General features: G+C 60.4%; 1 protein-coding gene across 4 annotated transcripts in view; it reads right to left on the reverse strand.

Moving 5' to 3' along the window:
• Positions 1–24: 24 nt before the first annotated feature.
• Agap3 (ArfGAP with GTPase domain, ankyrin repeat and PH domain 3) overlaps positions 25–12,244 on the reverse strand; it is a 52,780-nt gene continuing 40,560 nt past the window's right edge. For 2 of the 4 annotated variants that reach the window (XM_027943451.2, XM_071610794.1), the window contains 7 exons: positions 9,119–9,287; positions 4,159–4,296; positions 2,263–2,417; positions 2,089–2,179; positions 1,742–1,964; positions 796–1,051; positions 25–688 (listed from right to left, as the gene is read on the reverse strand). In XM_027943451.2, coding sequence (XP_027799252.1) covers positions 482–688; positions 796–1,051; positions 1,742–1,964; positions 2,089–2,179; positions 2,263–2,417; positions 4,159–4,296; positions 9,119–9,287 — 1,239 coding nt within the window. In that variant the 3' untranslated portion in view covers positions 25–481. The remainder of the gene's footprint in view (positions 689–795; positions 1,052–1,741; positions 1,965–2,088; positions 2,180–2,262; positions 2,418–4,158; positions 4,297–9,118; positions 9,288–12,244) is intronic. The other 2 variants (XM_027943452.3, XM_027943456.2) reach the window with 1 other exon arrangement.

Here is a 12,244-nt window from a genome sequence, read left to right on the forward strand (position 1 = left end):
GAGAGTGTGAAGGAGAAGCAGGGCCACACACGTCTGGTTTATTGGCTCCTCATACACGCTCACCAAGTATGTACACAAACATAAATATTCCAATGTACAAATTTTACATGGGACTCACAGATCACCCTCTTGTCTCTTTCATCCAGCACCCCCATCCTGTGCCCTGTGCTTGTGGGGGCTGGCACTAGGAGGCAGGGGTCTGGAGGAGGGAGAGGTCCCGCCCCCCTCTCCTCACAGGCACCTCCAAAGGGTCCGTCCCTTCTCAGTGGCCCTGCAGGGCAGAGGGCTGAGCACCGTGCTCCCTCCCTCTGCTGCAGCTCGAACCCCAGACCTCTCCTCGGATCCCTTTGACTTCTCCCTCCTCTCATCCTGGCTGCGTGTCCCTGCTTCTCTGGCTCTGTGCCCGCTTCCCCCAGTGCCTGCAGGGAGGAGGGTCCCAAGCCACGAAGTCCTTCTGGCCTCTCTGCCTTCTTCCTGGGCCTCACAGGAGGCTGGGGCTGCGGTGCAGCTCAGCAGAGGCGTTGGTACTGTTGGCCGGCTCTCTGTTGGGGGTGGGTGCTAAGCCACAGCCCTCCCCAGGGCAGCCGTGCTGGATCAAGATGTCTGCACACTCCTGGCTGCCGGCCCGGCGGGCATAGGCCAGTGGGGTCAGGCCCCGCGCGTCCCGGCTCCTCACGTCCACCCCGTACTGCCGGAGGAAACACGTTCAGTTGGCATGACGGGGCAGGAAAGTTTGGGGGGCTGTTGAAGGCTGGGGCAAAAAGGCCAGGGTAGGCCGGAGACGCCCCCACTCACCCAGATAAGCAGTTGTGTGAAGACTACGTTGGCCATGGCACTGGACAGGTGCAGAGCCGTCCTCCCGTCCCCGTCCCCGTACGTCTCGTTCACCTCCTCCTTGGACCCGTGGGCCAGCAGCATCACCAGCAGCCTCAGGTCATCCTCCACCACGGCCCGGAGCAGCTGCTGCCCCAGTGGCACGTCCGAGCTCGGCAGCGGGGCCAGGAAGAGCCTCTGCTCGTACTTGGCCCGGATCCAGCGCTCCTTCTCCTCTCTGCAAGCACAGGTCCGTCAAAGCATGAGCCACCGAACGGAACCGAGCCTGCGGGGGCTGTAGGTGGCTGAGAAGGCGTGGAGCACCCAGGTGGGGGACAGGGAGGCCGGGTATGAGGTGCATGAGAGTGTGGAGGAGAGGGAAGCCCCAGAGACGCCAGGCATTCAGGGGCAGCGGGGAATGTAAAAGGAGGGCATAAGTGAAAAGAAGGGACACTGAAGGGAAGCCCCGGGGGGCAGCAGGGACATGGGGCCGAGAGGGCAGGAAGAATCCAGGCAGGCCCGAGCAGCAGCTTATCTGGTCATCTGTACTCTCCCATTGGCAGTGCTAGAACAAAGCGGGTGGCCCGAGGGGGGCCACAGCGACCCTATCTACCACCCATTCTCCCCATCTCACAGCGCAGGCCAGGGCCTTGCACCACACAGCGATAGGAGCCCTGCGCATGCGCCTCCTGCTGGCCCCCTGACCTGCTGATAACGGCTCAGAAAGGGCCTGTTGTTGTGAGGCGCCTGAGTGACAGGCGCCGAGGGGGAGGGGCACCCAAGGGGCCAACTGCCAGGCAGAGCAATGGCTAGTTTAACCCTTCTAACACTGTCACAGCCGCTGGGCACTATCCCCAGCATATCTTCCCCACACTGGGAGCGCCAGCTGTCCCCCATCCTGGCCAACGTCAGGGCCCCATCCGCTCACCTGCAGGCTTCAGGCCCGGGCTTTGCGTAGCCATCCAGGGCCCCCTCCCAGACGCTGTTGGCCAGTGCATTGCCCATCGCAGTCATGACAGCCAGCAGCTCAGGTGGCCAGTCGTCGAGGTCCAGGGAGCGGACCCGGGACAGGTGAGCCCCCAGGTGCCGGTGGATTCCTGAGCACTCGATGCACATCAGGGCGCCCAGGTTCAGGCTGGCCCAGTCGGGGTCTAGGTGAGGAGAGGACAATAATATGACAAGGGTGACCAGAGAGGGGACACGGGGAAGGCCCCCCGCCACCTGCCAGCTCTGCAGCTGCAGCCCCCCTCCCAGGGCCACGGCCGGGACACTCACTGGGGGCGTCGCAGTCGATGCAGAAGCCGTTGCCTCGCACCGTGCGCACGGCCTGCACCGCGAGGGCTGCATTCTGGTTCCCCAGGCGGGTCTGCCCCAGGAGGGAGACAGGACTCAGTCAGCCACAGCACCATCTCCCCGCCAGGCACTCGGGGTGGCCGCCCCCCTGCCTACCTTGTCCTTGGCGCTGCGGCAGCCCTGCAGGCTGGCCAGGATCTGGGCCTGTACACTCTGCACCCACAGCTCCCTCTCCTCCGCCGTTGAGGCCTCGAAGTGCCACGTCTGCCCGGTGAGGGACACCACCACAAACTCAAAGGACTCCTCTGCCTCTGTGGGGGAGGGCAGTCACGTCAGGGCACCCGGTGGCACAGCTCCACTCACAGCTCCACCTGCACTCGTCCTCCTCCCCAGCCGTGTCCACCCGGCCCCAGGGCACACGCTCCAGGACCACTGGCAGGTGACCTTGCAAGACTAGTGCAAGCTCCTAGCCACCTGTGGAGCCTCGGGGAGTGGGGTGCAAGTTCTTGGCTTCCCCAGCACTGCCACGTGTGGTCTGGACCAGAGAGGGGCACCTGGAGAAAGCCGGGCCCAGCGTCTGGAGAAGGCTACAACAGGCGCTGGAAGGCGAGTGTGGCGGGGGAGGCGGTGGTGGGCACCATTCGTACATGTCAGCTGCAGCCGCCTCATTTTGCAGCTCATTAAACCCAATATTCCTGACGGCGTCAGCGTGGGGCTCTTGGGAGTGGGGCCCCTCCCCCACTGCCCTGGCACAGACAGGCAGGAAGGGCAAATGGGGGGAGATGGTTTCTCCAGGAACTGTAGGATGTGAGCCAATCGGGACCTGAGGACATCTGTAGTGACAAGTGCTGGGGCTGGACTGTGACCCCAAGCACTGCGATGAAGCTCTTCCAAGCTGTGCTCCCAGCCCTAGAGGACAGCCACATGGATCTCATTCCCAGCGGCCCCTGCCCCCGAGGTGGCAGTGTGACCTGTGCTGGGGCTGGAGAGACAGCATGTGAACCGGTGGGAGGGCCAGGGCTGTCCCACCCAAGTCCTCACTGCACCTCTGCCGGCAGCCTCTCCTCAGTGCCACCTGGGCCCTGGAAGTCCTCCTCCGCTGGGCCCCTGCTCTCAGGACCCTTAACAGAACCGCCTTGCCACATGATAAACGCAGCGCCTTTCTCTCCCCAGGCACCAGTCTCGCGCCCCACCTAGCTCTCGCCTCAGCCTCTGGCTCCCCCAGCGCTTGTGGGCTCTGGTTCCTGGACCATAGCGGACACCCGTGCCATGATGGCTAAGTATCACTGTGTGTCCCAGGCTGGCTGCAAAAGGGCAGCCATCTCCACCCACCTGACCCACACCCCTAACCCTAGAGTCAGAGCAGAAATGACAACTGAGTCCACGGAAGTCACTTGGGAGCCAAGAGACTCCAGCCACGGAGCAGGTTGAGGTTGGAAGGGAGTCGGGGGCGGGAGCAGCACTGTGATGAAGAGACTGAGAGAGGAAGCTGGTCAAGGACTGGGGCTCTTTGGCTCAGGAGAACTCAGCTGACCCAGGCACAAATGCGAAGCACTCACAACACTTGTGGGTGATACAAGAAACACAGAAAGCAGGTCCCTCCCGGCAACTCTTGGAGGAGCTACCGTAGCAGCTCGCTGTCTCTGACTTGAAGAATGACAGAAGGGCTGGGCACAGTAATCCCAGCCACTCAGGAGGCTGAGGCAGGAGGATTGCAAGTCTGAGGCCAATCTGGGCGATTTAGCAAGGCCCCATCTCAAAATACAGAAGAGCTGGCTCAGTGATAAGGCACCCCTACCTTCAATTCCCAGTATCACAAAGAGAAGGGGGTGGGGAAAGGACAGAAGCTCCCAGCTGTTTCAGGGAGAGGAAACAGGACGTTTTCCAAAATCCTGGGTCCAAATTATCGAAAGAGGTTATGGAGTTAGCATCTATTATTCCTAGAAAGTGCCGCATCCATCGATCTGGAAAAACCGGCATGACTTCTGGAGTACGGTGCCCAGACCCCACTGCCCACCTCCTAGGCCCACTCTCCCTCTGGGTCCCCCTAACCTTCAGCAGCACTGCTGGGGCCGTCTGGTCGGGGGGTCCCGGTGCTCTTTTTCCGCCGGTGCTTCTTCCGGTTGGAGTGGGGAGATGGGGGAGGCTCCAGCTTGGGGCTGGAACTGAGCACCTCAGCTGGGCCACTGGCTGGTGAGGGGAGAGGTGGACATGTGTGGGAACAGGAGAGGTGGCCTGGGGAGGGCCGTCCTGCCACTGTACGGGCCGCACCTGAAGAGCCCGCGGGCCTGCACCCTCTCTGGGATGGGGTCCTGCCCAGGTCTCCCAGTCCCAAGGCCCCCAGCAGTGGAAGAGGAAATGGGCAGAGAAGGAAACTGAGGCGGGCAGGAGAACGGCAGAGGGAGGCCCCGGCTTCTGCAGCCTGGAGGGGTGGAAGGCGGCCCAGGGAACTCAGGGAGCTGAAGCCCCAGCAGCTCCGCACCAAATTTATCCTCAATCACACTCCCCGCTCCTCACAATTAATAGCAGAATTAGAAACAATCAGGGAGCTGCCTAATTACTGTCAATTAGAGCGCGCTAATCAAGCTCCGGCTCCCACACCCCGCCCGGCGCTCACCACTAAATGTCAAACTTCATTAGAGGCAGACGCGCTCCCTCCCTGCCTCTCTGCCTCCCTCAGACTCAACAGAGGGGTCTCACCAAGGCCAGCGCAGGCCATCAGCCAGTGACCCAAGGGAAGGGCCCAGCCATGGATGGGTGGGCAGAGACTAATGGCTAGGTCCTTCCTCACAGGTGGGCATGCTCAGGAAGGAAGCTCAGGGCTCAGAGGCTGGGCCTGGGGCGGACCTCTGGGAGTCATCAGGGAGCACAGCAAGTGTGCCCCTGGGTAGGCTGGGGCGAGGCAGGGGACAGGCTTGTCTGCCCACTTCCTGGCTTACCAGGGGCAGGTGACACCCTGGGTTATCTCCCTGTCTTTTCACCTTCATTTGCCACTAGGGGGTAGAAGGGACAGGAGAGTTGTTACCACTTTTTTTTTTTTTTTAGCCTTTGAACTACCAAGAGGGTAGGGGCAGGTTGGGGGACGCAAAGGAGGAAATGAAGGGGTGGAAACGAGGATCCCAGGAGAGTACGCTAGGTGGGTGGGCGGGAGGAGGCAGTCTGGCCCTGGAGGACAGCAGCACAGGTGGAAAGAACCTTTAGGACAACTCTGCAGGGACCCCCCCCCCCCCCCCCGCCCACGGTGGTGGGCCATGCCGCCTTCAGAACCAGTTCTCATGGCTTAGAGTCCCCAGCCACCGACCTCCCTACTCAGCCGCTTCCCTGTCCCCCCCGCGGAGAGGCTGATGAGCTGGCTGCGCAGGGGGCTGATGGGGATGCGGGAGCGCGCCACCAGCGCCGCCTGGGGACACGGGGAGGAGGAGCTGCAGAGGGCGGGCCTCCAGCGCTGGCTGGAGGGCCAGACTGGAGCCAAGGGGAGGGGCGAAGGGCAGAAAGCCCAGGCAGGGGCTGGAGAAGGGCCAGAGTCCCTACTCCTGCTCCAAAGGGGCAGGGTCCCCGGCCCCCAGTGCAGTGCCTGCCATGAGCGCTGGAGGGCTCCACTGGGCCACCCTCAGCCTGGGCACCGTCCAGCTGCAGCCTCCCCTCCTCTCTGTCACCTAACCAGGTACCAGAAGAGTGGGAAGCAGAGAGCCACCACTCACCAGGGTGCTGTGTGCAGGGCAGGGCAGTGGCCTCCCTCCACCGGTCAGAACTAGAAAGGGAGCAGGAGTGCTGGTGCTGGCCCTGGGGGTGCAGGCCAGCCCAGGCCGAGTGCCAAGGGGGTGCTCGGAAGAGTGCAGGGATGTGCTACTGGCCGAGTGGGGGGCACCTGAAGGCGGAAAGTCAGACTGGGAGGGGAGGCCAATGGGAGCCACCTAGAAACACCTTCCTGGAAAAAGGGCCACAGCAGGGTAATGGCCAGGAGTGGGAGGGTCACCAGGTGCAGGCCAGGCACACTGTGGAGCCTGCGGCCTCACAGGGCCCCCTGGACCTTCTTGCCTCCTCTCCCAATGCACTACACAACAGCTGTCTCCTCACTGTGACTGCAACTGGAAAGGGCAGGGTCACAGGACACTGCAAGGGTCTTGGAGGGGCTCCTGGCCAAGGTGCCATTGTCCCTTGGCTCAGGCCCTATACCCTATGTGCTGGTCCACATGTGTCATTTGATTTGCCTAAGACTTGCTGCCATTCTAACGAGAAATAAGTGTATCAAATTCAAGTAATTATGTCTAATTAGTATTAGTAATTATCCTGTTGGGCTGGAGAAAATTAATCTTTCGTTTCCCATCAGGGAAGAACAGCAGAGCCCAGGGGAGCGGAAGGCCTAGGAGTACCAGGCTGGGCAGATGTGGCCAGCCGTGAAGCCAGCCGAGCACCTCAGCCTTCTCCTGGCCCCCGCCCAGGCTGAGTCCCTGCTGCAGAGAGCCTGGCAACACAGCCATGGGCCTCAGAGGGCCTTAAAGGGCCCGAGAACCCAGGTGTCCCTCCCCTCCTTCAATACTCCCAAGCCAAGAGAAGCGGCCACAGGGCTCTGGGAACAGGTGGGCCAAAGCCAGGATGTTTAAATGGGCCAAGGAGCCAGCCAGGTGTGGAGGTTAGCAGAAAGGTGGACGGCCAGGGGCGAAAGCAAGCGGGGGCCAGGCTGGCCCTGCAAGCGCATGGAGGAGGGTGGACAGGAAGGCCTGAGCGGACCCGGCCGTCTGAGAGCAGGCCAGACACGCAGCGCAGAAGCAGGCGTGAGCTCGGTGTTTTCTTGTATTCATCCTAACAGCCAGAGAGAACTAGACACAGGGTCAGCACCTGGTGACGCGGGGACAAGGCCAGCCCAGGGTAATGCACTGACACTGCCCTTCTGAATCCTGCCCAGCCCCTCCTTGGGTCTCACGGGTCCCTCCTGGATGGGCCTTTCTCTCCCACCTCCAACAAACCTTCCAGGGACCCTGGCTTCTCCCCACCACTTCCTGCTTTCATCCCCTCCCAGGTTCCAAATCCTACCCCCTCCACCCCAGGCCCCATCAAAGACATCACAGCCCAACTTCCTCCCAAGCCCCCAACCCAAAACCCTGAGGGAGGGAAAGTGCTTTCCCTTTTCTTTGTTAATTCTCCCCTCATTACGCCTGCAATCCCACAATCAGTGTGCACTGTAATTGTCGAATTTGATGCTAATGATTAATGAATTAAACATGGAGCCATCAATTAGTCCTCCGAGGATAATTCTGCATAAAGCAGCGGATAATGTAATTACAGTAACAAAGATAATGAGATGTTAACATCGCCCGGTGAGCGAGAGACATGTGTGAGTGTGCGCGAGGGTCGGTGTCAGCGTGCGGCAGCGGGAAGGGGCTTGGTGAGCGCCGTCCATGCGCTCCTGCTCTTGGGTGGGCTCTGTGACTATGGCAGCAGTGTGAAGCACATCAGGGCCCAGGACGGGGACAGGACAGCAGCCTTCTGCTTCCCTCTGGCCACCTGACTCCAAGGCTCAGCTCCCCAGGCTCCCCTTCGGCAAACCTGTGCTGCGCCTCCTCCTGAGAACACCCACCCCGACCAGAGGGGCTCAAGACCCGGCCTTCCGCACGGAGGAACACCCCCAGCCTCCCATCTGTGCCACTGGGGCCAGGCCCCACCAGGCACACCCCAGGCTCTTAGCCACCCCGGTGGAGGGACTGTCCTCTCCTCAGCTTCCTTCACTGTTAGAGCTGTCCCTCGCTCACTTCAAGGGCTCCCTTGTTCTGAGCTCAGGGCGGCTCAGAGGAGGGAACAGAACGAGTCCCCTCAGGCTCGCTAAGGTCCAAACAGCAGCTTCCCGCTCACAGTTGGGCTGTGTTCTCAGGTGTCTGAGCCCTGATTTCCTCCTGAAAACAGGCACAAGAGTCTCGACATCACGGTGGTGCTGTGGCCCTGGGACCTGGTGTGGACATCCACTACACCTGGCCAGCCCAGTCGGTACTGCCTGGCTGCCCCCACACTGCCAGCTGGGTCAGTGGTGGCCACATGGGCCTTGCCTCAAACAAGGACCACACTTGGGTGCTTGCACCTCACCTACCACCCCTCGGCCTGGACTTCCTCAGCACAAGTCCCACCATCCTTTCGAGGGAGTAACTGTTGACTGGGGTCACCTCCAGGGGACTTGGTGTTCCCAGCCCCTATCCATTAAATCCAACACCATCTATCACTGTGACAAACAGAACACCCCAGCGTCTCCACATGCACCCTGGCTGAAAGCCTGCCCTGCTGATACCTCAGGCTGGGCACGGGAACAGGACAAGGCAGTGTCCCCAGCAGCAGTTCCTGGGCCCAGAGACAGTAAGTTCTGATGGTCTAGGAGGACGAGCAGATATACATGGAGGAGAGATCCAGTAACCCAGGCAGCTCAGGGCAACTGACTGGGCAAGACCACCCCAGCAAGGGTGGGGGCCCAGGAGCAGAAGCCCAGGGGAGGAGGATGAGCCGGTGCTAGGAAGGGAGCACTGGGGGACAGAGGGCCTTTTACCAAAGCTATCACACCAAAAGCAGCCCAGGCTGCCCTGTGGCCATAACCGCCTCTCAGCCCGACTTTACTCCAGAGCGCTGGACATACGGTGCCTCCCACCCTCAGGATCCTCTCTAAACTCAGCCCTCATATGCAGAGACCCGGCTTTTCACTGTAGACCTGAGGATGTTTGCCTGGTGGCCCCCGATGGTTCTGTCCCCTTCTGCCCCACACAGCAAACTAGGATGCTGGCCTCCCTTGGCTCCAGATGCAGTGAGGTGGTCCTGGGACCACTGGGCCCACCTGACAGCCAAGGCTACTTGACCACCCTGCTAGAGTTGCATCCGGGTCACAGCATGTGACTTGAGATGCTCCTGAAGCATGGTGCTGGCTGGCCATGTGTTCAGAGCCCCAGGCCTGGGCTGAGAACTGCCGGTCCTGGAACATGTGCCTCCCTGGCCCCTCTGCAGCCACTCTCAGCATCCACCATGGTGGCAGCCTCACCTGTGCCCCCACCCAGCTGTGTACTGCTTCGCTCCATGGCCAGCCCATTGGCTCGCGGGCTGGTACCCGGGGCTGTGGCAGGTGTGGCTCTGGGCAGGCGCTTCCCTGGCACTTTCACCGTCGTCCGCAGCAGGTCGATCTCCTTGCCATGGATGTTCTGCATGTAATCCTAGAGGCCGTGTGCACAAGACAGATGCATTAGGACAGGCATCCCGGGGCAGCCACGTCTCCAGCACCAACCCCTCGATTCCTAGGTCCTTCCTTGCTTTGCTAAGTCATGGGATAGCTCAGTCTCAAAAAGCTGGGCTCCGAAGCCCACAGACACCTCCTGGTCTGGATCACACCAGATCCCCATGGGGCTCACAGGGTCTCACTGGGACCTGAGGATCTAGAGCTAAGTGCCAAGACTTGAGGTCCTTAAGACTGAGTACGACCTGGAGATGGTTCAGGGAGACAGCACCCCTGTGGCCAAGGAGAGAACTGGCAGACTCAGACATGGATGATGGAGAAACCCCAAGCTCCAAGGCTGGCCAGGAGGCACTCAGCCCCATTTCTCCAACTCCCAACCCCAGCTGGCCACTGGGAACATTCAAAGTCTAAGAGAGTCCCTAGACCTTGGGAGGGTGCCTGATTAACAAGCATTTGTCAAACTTTTAAGGAGCAGGCTTTGATTCTCCCTGCTGAACCGAGGAGTGCAGCAGCAGGTCCAGGGATTCACACCCCGGACTCTTTTTTGGTGGGGACTGTCAGTGCATCTGCCCGTCTGTATGCTGGGGTTACTGCACGAGAGCAGGGTTTATTATCTACGTATGCTTCACACATCGTCTTGTGTGATCTTCCCAACCACCTGATGGCGAGTTCTGCGCCTGTTTTGGAGATGAAGAAACTGAGCTTAGGAAGGTTTATCACCCAAGATCAGTTAGGAAGTAGCAGACCAGACTCAGGCTGTGCTCCTAGAGCCTGCGCTGGGCCCGGGTCTCAGCCAGCTTTCAAGTCAGCCAGAAAGAAGCCCTAGGAAGTGGGGGGTATGCTGTGCTTGGACCCCAGCCCCACTCGGACACCAGGGTGGAGCAGTGGCAGGGCCCTCTGTGCCTGAAGGCCCGCTTCCCCTACTGCTTCTCGCCTGCCCTTCCCGACTGCTGACCCTGCTTCCAGGCTCCCTGGTGGTTCCGGGCCCCTCTCTATAGTACGCCAGCACTTCCTCCAGGGTCTCTATACCTTCCTGAGAGAAGGATCAGGCGGCGTGGCTTGATTTGATTTGACTAATTACGCTGATGAGAAAAAATGGGCTCCTCGTGTCCCCTTCACAGGCATCTGGGGTGTTGGGCATCCAAGTTCTTCCCTGGGGGAGCATTCCAAACTTGGCTACCTGTGGGTGCCCAGGCCTCCCACCCGCACCCCTGGGGTGGTGGGCTGCTTGGTTACCGTACCCTTTTGGCTCCCAGGAAACGGGACAATGTTCTCCACACAGAAGGGCAGAGTGGCTGCCCCTCAGGAAGCAGTAGGAGGGCAGGGGGTCTTATCAGGGCTCAAGGGTTGCCCCTCATTTTGGGAAAGAGGACATCAAATAGCCTAGGGGCCACTTGGTCCCTAGTCACTAGGAGAACATGGCGTTACCAGTGAGGAAGAGGTGAGTGAACAAGGCAATGAGAGCCCCAAACACTGGCCTGTGGCCTGAGGCCTGCTATAGGTGGGCTGCACTAGTGAACACACGGTGGAAGGGCCTGGGCCAAGTCCAGCCCTGCGAGGCCTGGCAGAGCTGGTGGCTGCCTTCATTCTCCAGGTGGCCTTCCCAGGCAGAAGCCTACTGGAGGGCCCAAGCCTGACGACCAGAGCGCAGGAGTCGCTTCTGGAAGGTGTGCTCAAGAGAAGCCCCCATTTCCTGCTACTGCCATTCCCTGCGTCTGTGCCTTCCTGCCACCCCAGTCCTGCAGGGCACACCTGCTCTGGGGTGTTGTTCATTGTCTCAGACCTGTAGAAGACACGGGGAATGAACCCGAGCAGCCTCCGCCCCAGCAGGACCACTCTGAGACGTCCCGGGTCTCACCAAGGTGGCTGGGTGGGAGACATACCCGGGGACCCCTCCTGGCCCTCCAAAGGCACCTCTACCCGATCCTTCTGTAGCTGACTGAGCTCCACCCCCCAGTCACTGCTGGCCCTCTGGTCTGCTTCCAGCCTGGTGTCCAACATGTGATTTCACGGTCTTGCCCCTCTTCCCAGACATAGTTTCTACGTGCTGGATTCCCCAGTCTCTGTACATACTGATCCCTGATCCCTGCTAGTCCCCATCCCCAGTCCCTGTACATGATCGCATCTTGGATCAGCTGCTCTAGACAACTGTCAACAGCTGGCTGGCCAAAGGCCCAGCTGCAATCCCTCTCCTGAGGAGGGGCTTGGGCTGCTCCAGTTCACAAGGAGGTCACTGCTGCTGCAACAGTTTTCCCCACTTGAGCCCTGGGATGCCCAGGCTGGGACGTGGCAGCAGCTGACCCTATGCCAAGAACAAGAGCAGCACAGAGGTGCTCGGTTCAGGGCCAAGGAGCCAGAAACTGGCTTCAGGGGAAGAGACCGCCCAACCTCAGCACCTAACTGCCCCCCACAGACACTCTGCGCCGGGCAGGCCAACACCCTCAGCACCTGACTCCAGGTCCGAGGCCCAGCCAGCTCCAGGTCCAGAGCTGAGCCATGGAGCCTGGGCCTGGAGGACACTCTAGTGATGAAGCCTGGAGCAGCAGCAGGGACAGGGACCTCAGGCTCAGAGCAACAGCGTTTCCCTCCGTCAGCAGAACAGGGAGCGTGGTGGTGGCGGTGGCAGCGGCTGCTCAGGAGAGCGGTCACCACGGCTGCCTTTATTACCCACCATCAAACAGCAATTTCTTCCCCAGCCTCCTCGCTAATTACGCAGCCAGCGTTCTCATCTCGTTTTATTACTGGAATTAACAACGAGTTCAGAGCGTGGAAAGCTATTAAGATGTGTGATTAAGCCACATTCAATTAGTTTCTACAAACAATTTAATTGATGTTGCAGATAGAATTAACAGAAGGTGATTGTGTGAATGGCTCCGCTGGCTGCAAAGCGGGGGAGGCTGCGGCGGGCTCTCTTGGGCCAGGCAAGATTCGGGCGCG

This window comes from Marmota flaviventris, chromosome 1 (assembly GCF_047511675.1).
Source record: "Marmota flaviventris isolate mMarFla1 chromosome 1, mMarFla1.hap1, whole genome shotgun sequence".
Classification (NCBI taxonomy): domain Eukaryota; kingdom Metazoa; phylum Chordata; class Mammalia; order Rodentia; family Sciuridae; genus Marmota; species Marmota flaviventris.